Source organism: Lygodium microphyllum, chromosome 21 (genome assembly GCF_053477565.2).
Source record: "Lygodium microphyllum isolate KBCC chromosome 21, Lygodium_microphyllum_v1.1.10, whole genome shotgun sequence".
In the NCBI taxonomy this organism is placed as follows: domain Eukaryota; kingdom Viridiplantae; phylum Streptophyta; class Polypodiopsida; order Schizaeales; family Lygodiaceae; genus Lygodium; species Lygodium microphyllum.
Window position 1 is genome coordinate 46,847,961 of NC_141155.1, and position 24,189 is coordinate 46,872,149.

General features: G+C 38.0%; 1 protein-coding gene across 1 annotated transcript; it reads left to right on the forward strand.

Annotated features, from left to right (window-relative positions):
• The first annotated feature begins 669 nt into the window (after positions 1 to 669).
• Positions 670 to 5,805, forward strand: LOC148017966 (Cwf18 pre-mRNA splicing factor). The gene is made up of 4 exons (XM_087662172.1): positions 670 to 903; positions 1,022 to 1,151; positions 4,660 to 4,774; positions 5,321 to 5,805. The coding sequence occupies exons 1-4, from the start codon at positions 776 to 778 to the stop codon at positions 5,383 to 5,385; spliced, it is 438 nt and encodes a 145-aa protein (XP_087518298.1). The 5' UTR covers positions 670 to 775; the 3' UTR covers positions 5,386 to 5,805.
• The last annotated feature ends 18,384 nt before the right edge of the window (positions 5,806 to 24,189 follow it).

The following is a 24,189-nucleotide window of genomic DNA, read 5'->3' on the forward strand; positions in this document are numbered from 1 at the left end:
CAATGTGATGCTTGGGAAGAATTGCATTGTTCTCACTTGATTTATCACAAAACTTATCCAATTTTGGATGTTGGAGCGAAGCCCCAACCATAACCACAAAAAATCATCCAATTAGATGCAACAATGCCTGCGTGTCAGCAAGAAAATAATCATGTGAAACAAGAACATTAAATATCAATTATGACCCTCAATCTCCAATTTGAGGGTTCTATTTTCTTTGTCATAGATCACTACACAACTAAAATGAGTAGTAGCTCAGGTGGCAAGATACAATGCTTGTGTGTGTTAGTGATAAAAGAATCATGTGAAAGAAGAATATTAAATATCGAAGTCCAACCCCCAACCTCTATTAAGATGAATCTATTTTCTTTGTCGTTAATCACTAAACCAACAAATAGTAGCTCGAGTGGCAGGATAACTGCATGAGCAATGGCTGGTTCAAGGTTCAAATCTTGGGATGGAAGGGCTTTGTGGTGCCTTTTACTGTGAAGGGGTGTAGAGATTTGGATGATGCCCAATTAAACATTTGAAAAATTGATGCGAGAAAATTAAAGAGTAGAACTGACATGCATATTAGGTCAAGGGTTCAAATCTTGGGATTGACCGACTTTGTGGTGCCTTTAAGCGCAGGATTGGATTAAACCCAATGGAATCTTTAGCCTTTATAGATATACGAAGGTTTCTCAGATGAATAACTGCCAGGAGTGACACCCTCTGATATATCATCATCATCATATTTAACATTGATTAGGAAGCTTCGGAAAGGAAGAGAACAATGGCAGAAGATCCCGAGCAGAGACGGGAGCGGCTTCGCGCTCTGCGTGCCGCTGCGGAGCTCGCAGTTGAAGAAAACGCAAACCAGCAAGCAGAACAAGAAGAAGACGACAGCCAGGAAGAGCGGCAGTACGTACGGGACCGTGCGTCTCCTCTCATATTCACTGGTTTTTCAAGTTCGGATGGTCCTGAGGTAGGCAGCCCAGAGCATCAATCATCTTTTTAAAGGAATTGTGTCTTACTGCAGGGATCAAGAAGTCAAGTTCAGGAACTACATACCAAGGGACAAACAGCTAAAGCCTAACAAGGTCGCTCCTCCAACTATTCCAAAATTCGAAGATCCTGTGGCTTCAGCGCCTGTGGTGAACGGAACCGAGGTATGCTTGCTGACAGTGTGGCTTTTGTTAAGGGATAGCAAATCAGAATACTGCCTAATTGCACAAGGTAACAAGATTAGCTACTTTAGCACGTAAAGGACAACGTGGCCATAGGCTGTACTTTACACCAGACAAGACGTGTCAAGTGCTCAAGGGAAGGCCTGAAATCTGCTGTCATAGCACAACCACATGTGTGCCATATGCTGATGAATGAAAGGTACAAGATAGGTCTAAGATAGACCTAGCTCTAACTCAACTAGAGTTAACTAACTCTAACTCTAACTCTAAGAGTGGTGACACAACTTATAACCTTAGTTGTGTTCACACTAAGAACTGAAAAATAACTAAAGACTAAAACATTGGGCACTGCCCATAGAATTGGTAAATTCTAACATATCCTAGGGTACCTAGAGAAATGCTAGCCTAAGGATATTGATACTATTGTGCTCTTCCAAGGGTAGTGAAAGATATGGGCTATTGATATTGTTCGTGTGCCATATGTCCAACGGAATTGTGCAATTGTGCTAGAAGCAATAGATGAGGTAGCAATATGGGTATGCAATGGCAGGGAATGGTGGCTTGATGAGGAAGGAAAGAGGCCATTGCATGAAGGAAATGGCTGAAATAGATTGTAATGCTTGAAGAAGCTTCTCACAATCCTAGGAATTCCCCTTTGAAACACAAAGGACTGAGGATTCCATAGCCATGTCATTGATATCGTCCCCTCTGAAAGGGATGGGGGGTATGAGGGAACCACTAAAGGAGAGGGAGTGGATGCGATAGAACTTGTGGGATTGGTGGTGCAGAATTGGAAATGGGTGCGGCAACATAAATATGCCTCATAGGGCCACAATGGAAGTGGAATGGAGCATGTACAGTCCCCCTTTCCTACAAACTTGTCACAAAGAATGGCTCTTGAAGAAGAGCCATAAATAGGGAGACAAAAGACCAAATCTGGAATATGTAGAACTTCCAAAATGGAGCTAAAAAATGGATGGTAAGGCAATGAATGCAAGGTGCCAATGCCACAAATAGGCAACAATGAAATGTCACCTCCAATGACTATATTCTCAAATGGATGGAGATCCTGTAGCCAATCTCCTTTAGGAGTTATATGACTTGATGCACCATTGTCAATGAGCTGAGGCCTCTAGGAGACAACACAAGCAAAGAAGGCTCCTGTTGATGAATGTGAAGGAACAGTGACTTATGAGTAATAGCAAGTGGAGATTGAGAAGTAGAGGGAGAGGGAGGCTCCAATGATGTTGCTTCATCCTTTGCTCTCAGACCAAAGTTAGGGTATTTCTTCTAGCACTTTTCCTGAGGATGTGAGGGCTTCCCATAGTATGGATACTTGGGATATCCTTTTTGCACTTTCCCTTTCAATCTATACCGGAGGCTAAAGTTACTTTGATTTCTTGGACTTCTTCCTTTTCTTTTGCTTGGTGCGCCCTTTACTTTAAGATGATGTTGCAAAGGCATGGCTTTGTGCTTTAGCTTTGCTAGAATTTGTCTCCTTGTCATGTGTATCTTACTCGAGCATCATTAGGATTGGCTCCTCCCAAGTGATAGTGTCCCTCGTACAAGAGGTGAGGAGAGGTGGTGTAGAACATATCATTCTTTGGTGATGAAAGATTGAGAGAAGAGTCACAACTAAGTTCTTCGAAGACACAATCTTACCAAGGGATGCAAGCTCATCCCGAATCTCCTCCATCTTGATGATGTGGACCTTCATTGCAGGGGAATTTGCGACTGAGAGCTGTCAAAGCTTCAACTCACAATGAGCAAGAGTGGGTAGCAGTTCGACACTCGAAAGTTGCAAGTGATAGAATGATAGAATGGGAGTACAATAGTCTTAAGTAAGTTGGACCTATTCCTAACTCAACTAGAGTTAATTTAACTCTAGAACTAACTTTAGAAGTGGTGACATAACTTATTAATGTAGTTGTGTTCACACAACAAACCAAATATCTAAAAACATTGGGCATTGCCCATAGAATTTGCAAATTCTAACATCTCATTCAGCTTTTTTGATGTGGATAGAGGGGATAGGATAGTCATCTGCACAAGGGTGCCGTCATCCATGATAGCCAATCAGGCACAAGAATCCCCATCTCTATTTGGAGTGTCTAAAATGCATAAATGACAAAACAGTCATAATGTTAGAGCTCCTAATGTTCTCGTCTAACTCAGTTTGAGGCTCATAGGTAGAAGATGATCGTACATGACACACACACTTGTTAATATGTACTTTGCTGCTAGGAATGCCACCCATCTGCTCATGGCATACTTGCCATCTACCCACACATGAGGCTGAGCACACTTGCCTATCCTAGTTTGGTTGTGTTTGGTATCCCCTTACGTCCCTTGGATCTCTACCTATGGCCCCTTGGACACAAGGATATCCGTCCCTTGTTATGGTGCACCTCCACACACTACTTGGGACTACTTGGGCCGCTCAAACACATGGACTGGGATTTGTACTAGGGATTTCCCCCCCAACAAAAATTACTAGTCTTGGAATCTGAACACTTTCATGCATAATGGCAAATAAAATATCAACTTTGTCTATCCAACTGAAAGTTTCCTGTTCAAATCTATTTGATAATATATTGGGTTGTCGCTCTGGTGTTGCGGTCTCACAGTCACATTAATGGCATTAATATTTTGGTAACTTTAGATGGATAATAAAATGAACACTTCTCAATCACAACACCAATCACTAGCAATCATCTATGGATCTGTTGTTATTTGAGAGATGCTGTCACATGGCAATTTATTTGTGTGGCCATTGCTATACCTATTTCATTTTTAATATTCGTATGGGTTGTCTTACTCCGATACAGACTATTCTGGCTCTGACAACCAAATCAGTCAGGTCATTGCATCTTCAGCGAACTGTTGCATAATTGGTTGTATTAGGAGTAAAATCATAGCTTTTCTTCTTGATTACTACTGTAAAACACCCATCCTTTTATCCAACTCTCATGTCCTACCATACAAAAACCTGCCAAAGAAGTCTGTCTAAAGCGTGGAGTTGTGCTCTTACTAAGCTCACACTGATTGATACAACCAAGGTGAGGTGATATCATGGGGTGGGTTGTGCTCTTAACACTTGTAGCCCATTCTTTTAGTTCTCAGTAATGGGTGGCTTGTTCGGGTTTTGCACATAACAAGTGTAATCCTTATCATGCGGTCTTTTGTTATTGTGTCAACTTTTCTTGTTTACAAAGAACTTGCTACATAAGTAATACTTTTTGATGATTTTTGATTGGCATTTCCTTATTTCCCACCTTTTACTTCAAACATTGGTTGCCTTCTTGCATTGTCTACGTAATAATATTTAAACTAAGTGTATGGCTGCATTTCTTGTTATCTTTTCATCTTTTGAAGGCCTGGTTAATGATGGTTGGTGCTAACACACCTGTCTGCAGACAAGCATAATGGCTTGCTTTCAAAATCAAGGGTGATGTGTGATAGAAATTCCTGTTGTCATGTACTTGCACAGGATCCTTTTGTAAGCATTGCTCCAAAGAAAGCCAACTGGGATCTACGGAGGGGAGTTGCAAAGAAATTGGAGAAATTGGAGAGGCGGACTCAGAGGGCACTAATTGAACTCATGCGTCAGTACACTGAACTTTTGTGTGATATATTTCTTTGCTGTTGTTCCAAGGACTCAAATGGTTAAAATTGATGTCTGTGCATTCATGTGTAATTTCTTTGTTTACTGCACTTATTTTTACGAGGCATCCAAATGGTAGTTTAATATGCATGTGGATCAGGTAATCAGTTAGGGTATTCCAGACATCCAGGTAATACCTAGTGCTTCTGATGTTTTATGTTCTAACCACAGCCCATCATATCAGTCGGCCCAGAATAACTTGAGTGTCCATGGCTCTTCTCCTCTGTGTGCAATGTGTTTCTTTGCACATTCATTTTCACCTCTTTTTGACAGATTCATTGCTGCAATATGTAAGGAATGTTGTCTTATTTGTGTTACTCAGTGCTTTTGGATTTAGAATTTCGCTGGGATGTGATGGATTCTCAGACATATGAAAGCCTTATGTTTGACTAGACTGTGACCATTGGTGCTGACTGTTCCCCCCGCACCTATATTTGGATAGCTTTTACTAGCACTGTTTCTTGATACCTGAGTTCTTGTTCTGCAGAGGAGGAAGAAAAACGCAGACAGGATGATGTCACATTAGATGGAGCAGTGATGGAAGAAGACTAAGAAATCAACAGCATGCATTTGTTTACCATACCAGAGGCTTTAGTACTTTAAAATTTGTGGCTGCAGGGAATCACAGTTGTGTGGCTGATTAAAGTAGCAGTTTAGAAATTGGGAGAGAGCTTCAGAAATGGCTCCTATGTATATCTCAAAGATGGGTGTAGGACTGAGAGAGCCAATCATAAACAAGAATCAGATGAAGCCTATGTTTGATCATGTGTTTGGGGACTTGCACTTGCTAGCAGCGAGAGTAAACATCTGTCCATTTCTCCACATGTATCCATCCATTTTTGTAACCACATGGGAATTTCATGTCCATATTATCCTGTGATATCTGTTCCTCGGGAAGATGGTGGTAGAAGTGGTCCTACCAATCATTAGTAAGGAATTGGTGGAAGTAACTGCCCCTCTTAAAATTAGTTACTTTGGCTAGTGAAAATTTGCCTTTTCTCTGTATGGACTTCTAATATCGTTGTCAGTGTAAAGTTGTGTAAAGTTCTAGCTTAATACGTGACCTTTCCAATGCATTTTGAAAATCTGTCATTACAATGAGAGGGAGAAAGAGCTATAGTGTAACCTTGCGTGCTAGCTGTAGTGGCATTTATTGTGTAGGGAACTTGTTATCTCGTGTGCTTTTATAAAGAGTGTAGCCTCTTTGCAATCATGTTTGAGGACTGAGGTTGAAATTGCGTGTTATAATAGGTTCACGATATTGAGGTATTAGAATTTTTTAACTTTGAACCCTTGCACCTTTTGGAAAACCAACACTCTGAACTTGTTTTAACATGTTGGTCTATTTGAGGCTTATGCAACCTGACATGATCGGTTTATTCTAGGCTTATCTAAGATGTCTTTGATTTGGCTAACGAGTATGTTTTGAAGTATCGTTGAATATGTAGTAAATCATGTTTGAACCTTTGAGCTTTCATCACTTTGTATATTAAGTAATATTCATGAACTAGAATTGTGCCATCCACGAATGATGCATATTCTCATGAGCCAATTGATTCTCTATGGGCTAGCAACATTGGATTATAGAGAGCTTCATGAATTGATTTGCATTTTGAGCTTTCTCCATCTTCGAAAGAACCAAAGTAGGAAAATGGCAATCATCACAAATATTTGTTTTTGTAATAGGTATGGGAGTAGCTTAGGGCATTTTGATAGAAGTAGATGCAATGGTCAGCCTCTCATTATGCCAACATCTTTCCATTGTTTGATGGGGCTTGTGACATACAATGCAAATGTGAGAAATTTCCTTCAACCAACAATCCTTGATCCATGTGTTTTGGTGTGGCATATATGTAACCTTGGAAATGATCTTACCTATAATGTTCCAATCAATGTCTTCATATTTCTAGCTAAAGCCTTTACTAAACATCTATAGCCAACTTTATGCCCATAACTTTGAGTTAAGTTGATAGAATTCCCTAGACTACTTTTACCGACCTCAAACAAAGAGGATGCCATGGTGAGATCTTCATGAACTTTTTGTTTATCTTTAGCACCTAACTTCTTAGAGACCAAATGAGAACTCTTTTACAGCCCTTGATTTTGTGCCTTTGTATTGTCCAATTTGTCCTTGGGAAGTGGTGCTTCCATTCTTTAGTATCTTTTCCTCAAAGTTTTTCTTTCCTTTAACAATATAGGGCAATGCTTCACCTTAGCTTTCTAATATTACATCTAAATGATGTGATTGTAAATATTATATTCTATTAATAGAAAACTTTTTCTTCACATTGAAACTCAAGAAGATTGTGAGGACACCTGATAAGGAGAATAGGGGAACTAAAAGTCAATCCAAGTATAGTTCATGAAGGACATGGTCTCTAATGGCTCGACTACATGTAGTAGATGTGATTGGTCATTTCTTCTTAAATGATACTTTTTGGCTTGCATTTGAGGTTAATTTGCAAGCATAAATGTGAATGAAGTGAAGAGAAAAAAATGGTGTAGGACAATAGGCTAGACGAGTGAAAACTCATTAGGTGTGTCTTGCTTGCGATGAGCCTTGAGTGAATGTAGGGAAGTCGAAAAGAGGCTTAGGTAGTTGGAGATAGACCTAGTCGATTGATGCAATTGGGTGTAACTAACTTGAGAATGCCTAGGTGATATGTAGTGCCTAAGAGTGTATTTCTTTTTGTTTTATTTTAATTTTGAATAAATAATTAAGCAAAGTGGCATACAATTAGGCTTCTAGTCACACATTGAATAAAATGTTAGGTTAAGAGCCTTAGGATTGAATTGATGATAGTAATCTTAGTTCTCAAGATTAGTTTATGCATTGAAGTGTGTAAAACCAACATTGAGCCAATGAAATTGAAGCACAAGCCTTGAGGTTAATGAAGTTGTTGCTAAAGGGGAACCAAGCTTAGGTTTTTGGTGAAGACTTTAGTCATTGATAAAGCAAGTCGTTGCTTCTCTTGAGAAAATCAATTTTCATTGAAGTATGAGTAAAAGCATGCCTTGTCTGAGGAGGTCAGTGCCTTAATGTTGATGGTTCTTGTATTGTTTTGAAGATTGCTGAGTCTTGTATTTTTTTGAAGATTGCTAAGGCTCTTGGGCGGTCTTGCATCTTTGATGTTTCTACATTTTGGATCTTCAAGAGGTTCGCTTCGTTGATGCCTTCTTCAAGTTGAACTTGCATTGCTTGTCACATATTCTTTACTTGCATTTATGTGGTGATGGACTTCAAAGTAATATGTAATTGTGAAAAGTGAAAAACATCATTGTGTTTTGAACTTACCATTCTACCTTGTATCGTAGCTCGGTGTGTGCGCGATATGTCTTGTGTAAAAGATTATTTATACACAAACACAAGGTGCTATGTATAAAAATAAATAAATAAATAAATAAATAAAGGTATAGGAATGTGGTATATCATCAATTTGCTGTGGAACAAGCCATTCATAGAAGTTTGGATTATATTGGAATGAGGCATAGGTGTTCAGAAGTCTTGGCATTATAGTTAGGAATGATACATACAAAATTATGTCCAACATTACATTTTCTTGGTGTATTCCACTCACAAAATGTATATATTATTTTGTGGGAATTTTGCGAAGTTTAGAGGGGGTTGGAATAGGTTTTCAATTCATGAGAAGTCTCACACTAGCTACATATGTTAGTTCACTTATGGAAGCCAATATAGCTTGTCTTTGCTCTACAATAGTCATTAGACGATTTCTTGTTCCACCTATGATAGAGAAGATGGTACACTATGTTTGTTCGACTGTGATCTATCCTTTTGTCTTTTATTTTGCTGATATTGTACCTTGTATAGGATCTTCTAGCAATGCATGTATGGAAAGAGAAAATCAAGAAAAAAATGCTCGTGTAGTATTGGAAATGAGTCCTATGGGTTATCTACAATCATCAAGAAGATGTGCAAATGTATTCTTGCTCTTGCTGGTTGTTTCTATTTTAATGCCATTTCCTACATTATTTCCATGATAGATCTCTTCATCATCTTAAGCTTTAAGTGTCTTGGAGGTTTTGGTTGAGAAGAGCATGTCTTAGTGATTGCTATGTTAAGTGTATTCTTTGATTTAGAGTTTATATTCATTTTCCTTTAGGGGCTTCTTACTTGGTTGAGTTGGTGGTTATGGTCACAATTGAGGGCTACTATTGTTTTGATTCTACTCTTGATTTGGAAGTAGTAACGATAGCTTCAATGGAGTTGGTAATGTTGGCAGTCAATGACAACTCCTTGGATCCTTGGAGTGATTGGAAGCAGTCATGGTCTTAAAAGCCTTAGGTAGTAAGTTTGGCGTTTGATAGTAGATCATTCAGAGTTTCCTTTCCTTTCCTATTATGATATGATTTCTTGGCTTGGGAAATGACAATAGACTACTAATATTGCATCTCCTATTCCTCTTTAGGTGACATAGGTTCTTTGGATTGAGACATTGAAATGAATTGATAGCTATCTTGGGTTATTCTTTTTCTATGATGAATGATTCTATTGTTTCCCTTTCTGATTTTCTCTTTCAGATTGAGAAGCATCACGAAATATGATTGGCTTGTTTCCTCACTTTGAATGGTTTGTTCTCAAACACTTGATTTCTCTTGTGAAGTAGCAACCACCTTAGGTTATTGCATGTTGCTAGTTGCAGTCTTTAGTGACTTCTTTTGATAGACATGTAATTGGCTTCTCGGTGATTTGCTTGTTTGGCTTTTTGTCATTTTGTGAGAGGCAAGAACCAAAGGAGTTGTCATGGCATTCCCCCAAGTTCCGCCCATAAAGTTGTTTCAATGGAAGAATTTTATGTGTATATATGGCCTCATGTGTAAAACAATCTAGACTCTTGCACTTTAGAAGAGTAGATATGTTATGGCCTGCAAACCCAACTCACCATAGATACCTCTTTTTTCTTCTCTAGTCTATCAAAGATTTTTTATTTTAAATAACTCTTTATTTTCATATGGGCCATGGCCAATAATATAGGGAAAGTGGGGTTACCTAGGTCCCATATCTCAATTAAAAGAATAGGAGTTTGCCCAATATCCATTGTTTAGCATTTGCGACAACATTTTTGGTTCCATTGTTGGGACATTAGATGGAAACAAATACCGAAGGTGCTCGCATCCTTACCGTATGGTCGAATAGAAGGTTTGCACACTACAGAGTGGGATGAGGTAGTGAGGAATCAATTTAGACACTTAAATGTAGACATTTGAAAATACTTCAAATCTCAACGATAATATTAACAGTTAAATCTAATAAAAAATAAATCTAGTAATTAAATGTACCAAAATAATCATTTTTCCATTTAACAAAAATGGAGAAAGAAGGTAGTATTACAAGCTCATAGTTTATAGCATGTTGCCCAATATCCATAAGTTAGCATTTGTGGCTACATTTTTGGTTCCATTGTTGGGACATTAGATGGAAACAAACATTGAAGGTGCTTGCATCCTTACCATATGGTGGAATAGGAGGTTTGCACACTAGAGAGTGGGATAAGGTAGTGAGGAATCGGTTTTGACACTTAAACGTAGGCATTTGAAAATACTTCAAATCTCAAAGATAATCTTAACTATTAAATCCAATAAAAAATAAATATGGTAATTTAAACCTATTGAAATAATTATTTCTCCATTTAATGAAAATGGAGAAATAATGTAGTATTAGAAGCTCATAGACTCACAATCTGTAGCATGTTGACAACTTGATCCCCTGCATTCTAAGATGCCATGCACTCTCTCAGAGTTGTCCCGTACCCCTCCTCTCTCTCTCTCTCTCATGTCAAAATAACAATGTGGGTTGGAACTGCAATTGAGCCTTATGATTGGATGTGGGAGAATTTGAGGAGAAATTTAGAGGGAGAGAAAATTCTATTGTGGCCTACCAACACCTTATATACTTCTTCATAGAGAAAGAGGACATCTATGAAGCAAAGATCTTTAGATTTTTATATGATTTAGACATTGACATTGAACTATATGAGCTCACCTAATACTTCAATGAGGCTCCAGACATAGTAGCATGTATAGTTTTTCCACACTCATGGCCCCCATAGAGAGTCTTTACTAGGATGATACTTAGGAGTAGCTAGTATGATGACAAGTGCCATGAGACTAGAGCTCACCTATAGAGATAGGTAAAATTAGAATCCACTACCCATAAATAGGTGAAACTACTCATCAAATTCCTCATACGGTGGAAGAAGATATCATTCCTAGCCTAGTTGGAGAGAGACCTACACTAGCTGTTCTTGACTTAGAATTCTAGAGAGGCTTGTCATGCACATTACATCTCCCAATAAATGGGAGCAATATGTAGCTAATCTCTACATTCTAGCAAGTTAGCCACTTCTCCTCGTTTGAGATGCTAGCGATAGACTTAGTAGAGGTAAGGAATAAGATCATGATGGATCAGTAGTTGAGCCTTTGATTCATGCTAAGGACTTAGTGGTAGGACTACTATTTAGATATTTAATAGAGCTATGTGTGAGGGCTTCCTAGAGGGTTGTGACACAAACATTATTGTGCCTATCCTCAAATCAGGTGATCCTACTCTATGTAGTAAATATCAAACTATTATGATCATATACATTGGCCAAGTTATATGCCTCCATTCTTGAGCATGGGTTGAGAAGTTGGTTAGAGAGATGGGTATTAGAGCATAGGGGCAGGATGGTTAGGAGAGGTTTCTCTACATTGGATCACATTACACTTATGGACATTATTGAGGTGGGAAAAGCTCATGGTAGATGGATCTATTGTTGCTTTTTGGACTTTTGTAAAGCTTTTGGCACAATGCGAGAGATAAGTTGATGCATAGACTACATGCTATGGGAGTGCCTTATAGGAGCTCAGTGGGGGATTCTAGCATTATACGAGAGGGTTAGTGGTAGACTATGGTCACTTGAAGGCCTCTCAACACCTATTCACTACTCTGCCCATTGGGGTGAAGCAGGGGTCCCCCTTTTATATGACATTATTTGGCCTATACATTGATAGGATTTTTGATTATATCTCATAGGGAGGAGATAGAGGAGCTCCTTTAACTGGCACTTGGACACCTCCTATTAAATGTAGACAAAAATGTATTGATAGTTGACTCTCCATAGGGACTATAGAGACATTCGAATGCATTACAATCTTATGCACTAGATAATTGAGATCATGGATCTTGTAGACTTAGATGGAACTAGAAAATGGGATTGGTCCATTCATCTCACATTTATTATAACATCATTTGCTTGAGCTCCTATAGGTATCTAGGTATATGATAATAGAATTGTCCACATCCTCTAGATCGGCTATTTGAGATTGCAATATAGTCTTCTTAGTCTCCATAACCTACAAGTGCTTGCAAATCTAGTTTGTGAAATTGACTCGATTGACATGGTAAAAGTCATTGTCACTTCTCCTAGAAAGATTCTTGCTAGAAATGGACCTACTCCCATAGATTAGCATTTTCACATAATGTTACTACCAATTGCTTCACAAAATGTAATAATTTCAAGAGGTAGAGATCTTCCATAGGGAAAATCTTGGGATGATCCAATAGAAAAATAGAATCAAATACAATTGGAAAATCAAACACCATGGTTATAGAAAAATGGAATTAAATACCATCGGGTGGTTAAATACCATGGTTGTAGAAAACTCAAAGAACAAAAGCATTATGGGGCCAAGGAAAGGGATGAAGGCAATGTGGGCAAGCAAGAAGCTCAAAAATATAAGGTAAGAAAAAGACAAATGGCTTTTATATATCACTAAACTAAGGTGAAAATAAGAATATTCCACCACCAATACATCTATGCCATGCCAACCATGGATCCATGATGGTGCATAACTATCACACATCATTGGGGAAAATATAGAATTAAAAAGAGCCCTTTAGCTTAGGAGTTAATGGCTTTTCTTTTTGTAGGATATTTGAGGTGGATCAATAGGAGAGGGAGTGGTGTGTATATTTTATTTACTTCCTTTTTTCCCTTGGGCCTACACTTATAGGCTTGTTCCCTATGTCCCCCTTTACCCCCCTTCTCCCCACTTATATCACCCCCATATTAGATGGGTCCCACTGGGCATCTAAAAAGGTACCCCAAATTTTGAAAAAAAAAACTCTAAAAAAAGGGGGTTTCTCCCCCCCAAAACCTCTTTTTATGTCATAAATAATTGAAAAAACCATTTTTTGGTGTCTTTCTACTTTTAGTTTGGTCATTCTCTTACCTTCACTCCATAAATCTTCTCATCTAATCTCTCCTTCTATGCTCACATAACCATAGCCATGTAGTCACCAATATCTTCTACACAAATCTTGGCTTTTCACTTTCTTCAATCTCCATTTCTACCACTACTTTGAAGTATTCTTACTTATATTTCTCTCTCCTTAAGTAGCATTCTTCTCAAATCCATACATGTTGATGTGGGTGAGATAAAGATTACTAGAAATAATTTGAATATCTTCTAGATCGCAAGATTTTCTTTCACTTATTCATGTATATGGTGGCTACATCAGTTGATTCTTATATTTCTCTTGAAATATTATTTCCTTGTTCATCTCTCAACTCTTTGGAATGACCCATTTTGGATGAGTGATTGCTCTAGAAATTCAAGTTAAAGATCATGCATGACATTCATTGTCCATTGTGAGATTCATGAGAGCTCTAATATTAGTGGGCTATTCATGGTTTGTGCCAATTTATATATTCCAAACTACTAATACGTATCACCATCCCTCCATGTTCATTTGTAAGGATTTATATGAGGACTTCTTTAATTTCAACTTGAAGAAGGATGGGATGAGGTGGGTGGTAGCACAAAGGTAACATCTTTTTGTATAGAGTGGTGCTTCTTAGTGTTATCTTTCATTACTTGATTGCATGTTTATAGTTATACATGTGCTTCTCTTACCAATGTTGGATAAAGAAGGCATGCTAATGGAATTTCTTAGAGTCCACAAAGACATGGAACAAGACTTTAAGATTCAAGTTTATATGGTGGATGGAATGCTTGAGTTAGTCATGTTGAGTGATTTTTCGAGTGTGCTAAATTTACAAAAGCATCTTGTACCGATAGGAAGTGTAAGTATTGAGAGCTTTAACTTTTGACTTGGTTGTAGGAAGGTAAGCTTGCTTAATATTAGTGTCGTTTTGCTTATGTTGCGATGAATATACTTCGGAACTTATTAAAGTATTTTCTTTTTACATGAGCAAAAGAATAGAGAAGAATTATATGGTATTGAGTGCTTTGCAACAAGTTAGAATTTGTGTGAATATAGACGATGCATAAAAAATCACACATAAATAGATTAGGGGTTTTTATTTTTTAATTAATTAATTATTTTTAATTTTATTATACTATAAATTATGAATTATTTTATAATTTAGTTTATTTCCTTTTTAAAATTTTATGGTTTTTAATAATTTCAAAAGTCCATTACCTATCTAAACCAATAATTAGTCCTCATTTTCACTTTGGGCCTCTCCAACCACTTCTCCTCTGCCAAACACTCTTTGTCCTTGCCTCCTATCTACCCCCTTCTCTTAAAATGGATCATGCTATTGCTAACTTAATGCAAATTTTCCAAGCCATAGAGTCCGCAGTGGGGAGGTCAAAACTATATCAAGTCTTTTATCCCAGCATGACATTTTATTCTATGATCTTATGGCATGTTCCAAGCTTGCAACACCCTATCCAATACATGAATACCTATCTTAAGAGTATGCGATGATATTTTAGGATTCCAATGAGGACTGGGTGCCGTGTGACCTTACGTACATCAATGACACAGTGGCCTTTCACAAAGGACTAGGTTATTTTTGTCAAAGTTTGACTCCCTTCAAGGCACTTACCCCTTGGTAGGTAGGGCATATGGAGTTGATTAGCATGAAACTGACTTTCTCTCTTGGATGGCTATCTTTGTGTTGTTGCTCAATGAAGATGAGGAACCATATTTGACAAGTATAATTGATACAAAGCTACTAGAAATAATTATATAATATTAAATACTCAATGAATATTACAACAAGTCAATACCTTCTAAGAATTACACCTTGCAGAAATGAGCCATAGTGCATTGCAACTCAACTAGGTCAATAAAAATATTATTGAACTCATTATATTCATGATAAATTATCTTTTTGAATTCACTTCCCTCCACTTCCATTTTCTCAATGATAAAAAAAAGTTGTCCTATTAAATCATCAATGGATATAATTCAGTCTTATCTTATAGCTCCAACTCGAAATGGACGAGGCAAAATCATATGCTTTGTTTTCTTACAAGCCAATGTATATGCTATCATAATATATATGCCTTGTAACCTCATTGAATAATACTAACTATATCACATGCTATTTGAACTTCTACCATGGGCAAACTATTAAGGACATCTAGAAGAACCTCATTCAATATAGCAAGGTGGAGTGCTTGATGTCAAAGGTCTCTCAAAACTGCAATAAGATGTTTGCATTTCAAGAATGCCTTTAGAAGCTTGAACTGCTAAGCCTGACCTTGGCCTCCAACATCATAAATAAATTTCCTAAAAAAGAAACGTAGACAACATCAAGATATACAGTAAATCAAGATAGTATACCAATGGGATATTACTAATCTCATTGATAGAGACAACCTTGATAATAGTCAATGTTCTCTTTCTTGTAGCCCATGGGATTTTACTTGTGTCTTTGTAACTTTTCTTGTAGAACGTTCTTTTCCTTCTCCACTTACTTAAAAGCTACTTTCAATGATGCATTCTCCTTCTGCATGGTTAGATGATTTTCTTAGCACCTCCTCTACCATTGCTTGTTCCTTATACCAGAGACTATCTTTGTATTGCTTCATTTCTTATTTTAACTTAAGAATTTTATTTTCTTGATAACGAATGCTTTTTGAAATTCATTCAAAGAACCTTGTGATTGTAAGAAAGAGTGATGAGCATTATATAATATTGATATATGTGAATGTTGTCACTTAAGCATTTGCAATAACCTAGTAGACCTTGTTTACCATTCCCACCATAAGTGAGTAATGAAGATATAAAATTAAAATGAGGATTTCACCTTGTACTAAGGCCGTTTGGATACAAGGAACCATCAACCAAAAGATCAATATTTTTCTTTCCTTCTATAGGATATTGCAAAATTGTTCTTACATCTAGGTTATGGTTACCATAAGGAGTCTTTGTCATAGGATACTCATTGTCCACATGAACATGCAAATCCACTTTCTTCTTATGGTGGTCACTAATGTCCCTAAGGGGTTCCATTAGAAAATACAAGCTAGGAGAGGAATGTAGATTGATTTTCTTAGTGTAATATTGGTTTAAATAAATCAGAGGAACAAATTGAGCGTGAAAAATGCTTAGATGAATATATAATATGGTTAGCCACATTTATGTACAAAAAGCACTACTTTTTAAGAGGAAAAAAGTTAAACATTTGAGGCAAAAATTAGCCTTTATTATTGATTAGAACTTGGAGAAGTGGCAGTGTTGAAGGACATGGATCTTGAGCATGGCTGTAGCTGTGGAGGTTGGAATGTAGTAACTAGAACCATGACAACATAGGAAAATGACACTAATTGTTACTTGATTAAATTAGTTTCCAAGATAGAATGCTTGGACTCATAATCACAATCATGAGTAGGATATGACAGGGACTCACAGTGAAGTACAAAGTACAATAGCATTTCATGGAAAAGTGAACCCAAGTACATGTCTTTATAGCTTTCTAGCTTCTCCACTCTTCTCACTATGCTTATGGGATACAAGTCTCCTCATCATGCAACATGCATCACTTGACCTATTTTCCAACACCCCCCCTCAAATATGAATTCCTACACTTGTTGGCCTTTGCCCCCCCTACATGATGTCATGGCCCAAGAGACTAGCTCATGGGCAGCCTAGTCAAGTCAAGCTTGAAATTTTACATTTTTGGAAAGGGTTTTTTTCAATACAAATCCACTAAGGGAAAGAAAGCATCCACAATGGGAAAAACATGATCCACTATGGGAAAGATACAACAAAAAAATTCTTTAGAATAATATGTCAGAGTTTTTGATGGTGGTGAAAGCATCTTCTTCTTCTTCTTCTTCTCCTTCATTGATAAACTAACCTTGATGGTGATCATCTTGCACCTGTTGTGCTCTCTTCTTGTGGAAACATTCACTAGAACCCTTGGTGTACAAGAGGTTATCCCTTGAGCTAGTTTCTTTTACATCCTTGCTTTTAAATTTGCTTTCTCCATCAAGCAGTGAGTGCTCAATGTCTTTGAGTGAGAGACTGTGAACATTACTTAGTGTTGAAAAGGTTCTCATATGGTTCATGATTAACACTAGCAAGTAGCACTGCTATTGCCTCATCATCATTAATGTTCTTTTTAAGAGTTGCTAGCTGAGTTTTAAGGATCTTGAACTTATTGATGTGTACAATCATAGATGAACTGTATTTTACATCCAACTTATAAAACTGAATAAGTAATTTTACCTTTGAGTTCTTTGCTTGTGTACCAAAGATATTGTCAAGTTCTTCCCATGCTTTCTTTGCATACTTGATGCTAGAGATGTGGTGTAATACATCATTTGATAGATCCCAAGCAATAATACCTAGAGCTTTGTTGTTCATCTTCTTCCATGCCTTTGTTTTAGGCCTGGTCTTCTACAACACCTTCCTCAGAGATCTCAGAGGTATTTCCTCATGAGATGGTACATGGTTTTCTCCTTCCAGGTGTGAAAGTATTCACCATTAAACTTTGCTATCTTCTCCAATTCAGTCATCTTAGAAGGAGGTCTTACCACGAGAACACTCGGCCAGTGTCTATGTTTTTACAAAGAAATTGAGACTTACAGATGGATTTGATCAATAGGGCTTTAAATCATTACAAGTGTTGAGAATGAGTTTTTGAGAAGCTGAGGTAAAATTAGTCAGTAACTTGTTCATGACTGAGTAAATACACAAGTGCTAAGAGACACTAATTGAGTATCAATAGATACTATGTCTTGAAGATCTTGATATTGGGCTTGATGTTGTTGGGTAATTTTTGAGCATCCTTGGGCACTTCCAGATCTGCAATAGACTTCAGAGGCAATGTCAGAGTGATCAAAATCACTATTGATGATGGTAGTGAGAAACAAGCTTTCAAGTTTCTGGCTATGGAGTCTGCAGTTAGGGTTTTTGGTGCAGCTTGGTTTTTTGCTCTATGTGAGCTGGATACTTGATCATTTTCTAAAAAATTTTAATGGAAAGAAAGCTTGTGACATGGTCTTCAAAAGCCTTATGCATTTGAGCCATATCGCAACACGTGGAGAAAGAAGGAAGCGATCGAACAGACCTGCACCTGATAGGGACAATGAGCTCCAAAAACGACAATGCTGAGCTATAGAATGCACAATGTCTTACTGTGAGATAATAGAGAGGGGCGCCCTAAGCTTAGGAAGATCTCCCTAGAAGAAAGTTCTCAAAGATATGGCCTATGTGATGAGATCTAGAAGCTCCAAGTTGACTGGGTCATCCTAGCTATGGCGGACACACATGGAAGAAATTGAGAAAATTGATAGAGCTAAGCTATAGCAAGGTATGTTGATGCTTGAAGGAATAAAAATAATCTTTACTAGCAGGGGAACATTTACCTAGAAGGAAGCTTAGTGATATTTGGCTAGTAGAGAGAGATCTGGGACCTTCAAGCATGGTAGGTGCTGCTTGGCTATGGCTGCCAAGGTAAACAATGAGAAGAAGAAATGGGAGATGAGGTCATAGACTTAACCTAAGCTAAATTGAGGTCAAGAAAATCAGAGAGAGTAGAGAATGGAGCTGAGTTGAGCTTGGCCATGCTCAACTGGGCTTTGATACCATGTTGAAGGACATGGATCTTGAGCATGGCTGTAGCTATGGAGGTTGGAATGTAGTAACTAGAACCATGACAACATAGGCAAATGACACTAACTATTACTCAGTTGAATCAGGTTCCAAGATAGAATGCTTGGACTCATAAACACTATCCCGAGTAGGACATGACATGGATTCACAGTGAAGTACAAAGTACAATAACATTTCATTGAAAAGTGAACCAAGTACATGCCTTTATAGCTTTCCAGCTTCTCCACTCTCCTCATTGTACTTATGGGATACAAGTCTCCTCATCATGCAGCATACATCATTTGACCTATTTTCCAATAGGCTAGGCATAAAGTAGTTATCTAACTACCTTTGGAGAGTCCCAAGCACCACATGTGTAGAGTTTTAAAAATATAAATTGATTTGTAAGCATCTTAATGTAAAATAGAATATAAAAATGGGTATGAAAAACTTGCAATATGATCGGATAGCTTAAAAAAAAATAATACATTTTTGTAGAAAATAAAAAGGGTTATTTATTGGGAAAAAATAAATATGGCTTGTAGTTGTGACACATTTGGAAGATTGGTGGATCCCATATTAGAGGATGAAAAGGGTTGTTACATGGGTGAAAAAAAAGAAAGATCCCCTTATTTTTTGAGTGGATTCCACCACAAAAATAGGGTGGAGTTGAGGAATGTAGGGGGTTTAGGGGATGACAATCTGCTTTTTGAGTAAATTAGTCAAGGGTGCAGCAAATCAAGGCATAGTCCTTGATAAAAATCCTATACCATCCTGTTAAGCCTAGTAAACTTTGGACTTCCTTAATTGTCATTGGGGGTGCCCATTCTTGTATATCTTTCACCTTGGTATGGTCTACTATAATCCGTTTGTCAAAGATTATAAATCCAAGGTACTCAATCTACCTTTTAAAGAAGGCACATTTCTTCTTCTTAGCATAAATCTTGTGCATCCTCATCGTTTCAAGGACAACTCAGAGTTGTGATTCATTATATTCATCCTTCTTTGAGTAGGTTGGGATGTCATCAAAGAAGACATAAACAAAGTTATCAATATAGGACCGAAAAATGTATTGCATTAGCTTGTTAATGGTTGTGGGTGCATTGCTTAACCCAAAAGACATCAAAATGAATTCATAATGGTCATATCATGTAATAAATGTAGTTTTTGGAATGTATTCTTCTTTGATCCTTATCTGATAATAGCATGATCGTAGATCAATATTTGAGAAGATCTATGCACCTTGAAGAAGGTCAAGTAATTTATCTATCCTTGGAATTGGACATTTGTTCTTGATTGTCATTTGGTTTAGCCCACGGTAGTTGATACAAAGATGGAGGGTCCCATCCTTCTTTTTTTGGAACAACACCAGGGCTCCCCATGGTGAATTAGCTGGTCTGATGTATTCTTGGTCCAAAATTTGTTTGAGTTGTTCTTTCAACTCAATAGCTTCTAGAATGGACATATGATAGGATCATTTCATTATTGGTGTAGCTCTCGATGTTAGCTTGATCTCATGATCAACTTCTCTTGGTGAAGGAAGTTTTGTTAGCTCTTTAAGGAATACATCTATATATTCTTTTAGTTAGGATGGCTCTTCATTAGTTTCCTTTCCTTGCTCAATCTTGTTAAGTTTAATTAGATAGACAGGGACTCGGTGTTGAAGGAGTATATTAGCCAGCTTGTGAGCAATATTTTTTATTCCATAAGACATGCTCTCTAGCTTTTTCTGAGAGCTTCATGAAGTTGAGGGAACTAACAAAGGTTGGGTTCTTCAAGACTAGCAAACTCTAGCTTAGAGAAAGTAGTGTTGCTTCGATGTTCAAAGCTCCTCTACTTATTCTCTAGTACTAGGTCTGAACCACTTATTTCCATGGCGGCCCATGGCATGGTTGCTGGCGTTGAAGACCACAATGTCATTAGGCAAGAACTACTAAGGCACAATGTATTGTTGCCTATGATCAATAATAGCTATGACCATGGGGAGTCTAACTCAAACAAGCCTAGGAGAGAGTAGATGTACTTAGTGCCAAATGATATCTCATCACCAATGTAATGTAATTTGTAATCTTCTCTTGAAGTAATGAAAACCGATTTTTTTGGATTTGCGTGCAATGTAGTTTGTCATACACATCGTTTATTATTGTTTTTTACTTGAATATTACGTTTATTTATCAGATTTATACACAACATGATTCGTACCCTAAATTTAATACGTAGTGCTTTATCGAGTTCGTGTGCAACATGTATTCGTTCGAACGCATGTAACAATAACTCAAAGACATAAATAAAACAAATAACAAGTGAATCAACAAAAATAAGACACACCAAAGTTTTTTAATTCATATTCATAACATTTTACATGGGATCCATTACAACCATGGTTTTACAAAATCTCTTTGGAAGCTACATTATGTATAGGTAGTACACCCCTATCATTGTTGATCTCCACGAGGACTATTCTTCCATCGCTGGAAGAACCTCACTATCTACAAACCCCTATTGGTGACGGTGACTCTCCTTGCATGTACTCCTCCATAGACCGAGTCTCCGAACAAGTTGATGACATAAGCTTCGGCAACTTCCTGTAGTGCAAGGAGGGCTTGGGCAGTCCAGCGATCGGGTTGTTGCAAGCGTGTTCCATCTAGGAAGTGCCTTCTACTACTCTTAATGAGTATGCCATCCATAATTTCATGCACTAGCTTTTGTAATGGAGCCTTTGGTATCAGGAGGTGTGTGGTCTTTTGGTAATGGAGGATCTCATGAAGAGCCATTGTGCCTGGCTTCCATCAACACTTGTGATTCTAGTGTGGTGGTGGTGGTGGTGGTAGTGGTGGAGCTGGGGGAGATGGCCTTTGCATTAGGATTTTTATGGGCTGGCTCCTAGACATCCGAGTGCACTAATTACAACGCATGTGTACTCTGCCTTACATGCCTGACAAATGGCAACCTTGACTGCTTACCAAACTGGAAAGCATCACATACATGACCAATGTCTGTGTATTGGAACTTGGATAAGCCTGTAACAAGCTGTTTTTTCTACATAATTTGCAGCCGCTGCAAATTCACATGTCCCACTCTCTTATGCCAAATTTCCAAATCTTTGATAGTGCCAGAACCATGGGCAAACATAGCTGAATTCAGCTCTGGAAAATTGGCATCAAGAGTAAACATTCTGCCATTCCTGTGACCGCGAGCAATCAACTTGCAACCATTTCCAAACTCTTCAATAAAGCATCCATGCTTATTGAACTTAACCTGCAAGTTCTGCTTTGTCATCTGTCCTACAGATAGTAAGTTCTTCGTTATCGATAGGACATGTAGTACATCATGCACATTTTTCTCTTTGCCATCATGAGCCACAAGATGCACTTTTCCTTTATGCTCAATGCTATAGTGTGTGTCATCACTTGTGCATACATAGCCATGTCTTTCAGCTACCATGTTAGTGAACCAATCACCATGAGGGTCATGTGATTCAATGCCCTTGAATCAATGTACCATACTACATTATCAGTGGATTTTTCAGCAGCCCTATCTTTCACATACTACATGGAAAACAATCTATCTCCTAAAGCATCATTTGCTTGACTGGACGTAGCAAAATGTCCATGCTGTTTGCCCTTCTGATTGCCTTGATTCCTCCAGCAGTCCTTGGCAATATGACCATACTTTCTACAGTAATGAAAATCCTTATCCTTATTCGGATTGTCAAATGGACGCTGCTGCTGCCAGGAGCCTTTGCCTCTAGGGCTAGATCTCCCCCTACCTCTAAAGTTTCCACCACCTCTTGCATTCGGTACCTGTAAATTATTATTGCCATAGGATGCATTTTGATGGACTCCTCTACCAGAACCATAGCCTCTACCACGGTTGCCACAGCCGCGTTGATTGGAATAAAAGACTGCATCCTTGCTTTTGGAACTGCTTGACCCTGTAGCCAAGCCAAGTTTAACCTCCTCATGGATAAGCAATGCAACCAGTCCATTGAAATCAGGCATTTCAGTCCACATAGACACAAAAGTATCAAAAGACTTGTACTTAGGGCCCAAGCCATTCATAGTCACAGCAACCATATCTTCATCTTCAACCTGAGTACCAACAGATGCCAGCTGATCCACAATGGTCTTGATCTCTGTCACATAGTCCTGTATAGACCTGCTCTTTCTCTCCATATTGTTAAATTTCTACTTTAACTATATCTTCCTGGCACTTGTAGTGGTGCCATAGTACCTGATCAAAATGTCCTGCACATCCTTAGGAGAGTTGCAGTTCATTATCTGCATTACCATGGCATCTAATATACATAGAGACAACCAATGCAACACCTAGTGAGCTCTTTCTGTCCAAGCTCGGTGTAATCATTTTTTATCAGCTGTAGGTCTCTCTGGGAGCTTAGGTTCGGCTTCTACTCCTATCACCAACTCCCAATATCCTTTCCCGATTAAGAAGTTCTCCATGCGAAACTTCCATATGGCATAATTATGGCTGTCCAATTTCTCCCCCATGATCTGGGTAATATTGTTTGTCTTGTCAGCATTTGCCATGTCGTATGTTCTGCCTGACTATTTGCAAGCCAAAAATCTTCCTAACGATTCAATTTCAGCCCCTGTAACAACTGTTTATGACAGTTTTCAGCACTATATGTGCTCAGACAGTCAGTATTTCAGCCTGAAAAACAATGATATATACACCTCTTGACACTTGGCAAACACCTAGGTATTGCAGCTTGCATGTACAGCCTGCATTCAATGCAAAACTAGCATGTATTTGGGCAACCTGTTCATGTACAGACAAGCAGTCTGTAGACTAAAAAATAATAGTAAACAGTAGCTCCTCTTTGAGCTCAACACATAGGGTACGTGCCCCAAGAACACTTACAGCAATTCAGAGATCTATTTCTGCATGCGGGGTTCTAGACATGTCAATCTGACACTGAGTACATCATGTACTGCAAGTACAAGTGCAAAATATTCTACTTGCAAATTCCAGTCAGCTAAGATCAACCAATCACAATGTATTTCAGTCCACAAAAATCCTCATAGTGTCACATGCATATGCCACCATACATGGGAGTCAATATATGAACCTGACAGTATCCAAGATTGTCATGTGTCCCAAAATGCAGTGACATATAAAGCATTTACTGTTCATTCACTATTCATTAATATTCAAGACCATGTCAAACCATTTGCTTCAGCTCCAGACATTTGCATCAACTCCCTTCTCATTGCTCAATGCATTTGATAGACAAAACTCAAGTCATCAGGTTCCTGGAGCTAACCAGAGTCATCTAGTTTTGACCCACATTTGAAGGATGTGGACAATATCCACATGGGAAACAAAAAGCACACTTGTCTCACATTGCCCACCACATCTAAATGGCACCCAAATCAAAACAAACTAGTCCAATATAGAATACAATAGAAATAGAAATTTGTCCACTTATAAATAGGTCATTCAACTTAAGTGGTAGTTGCTCAACAAAGAGGAAA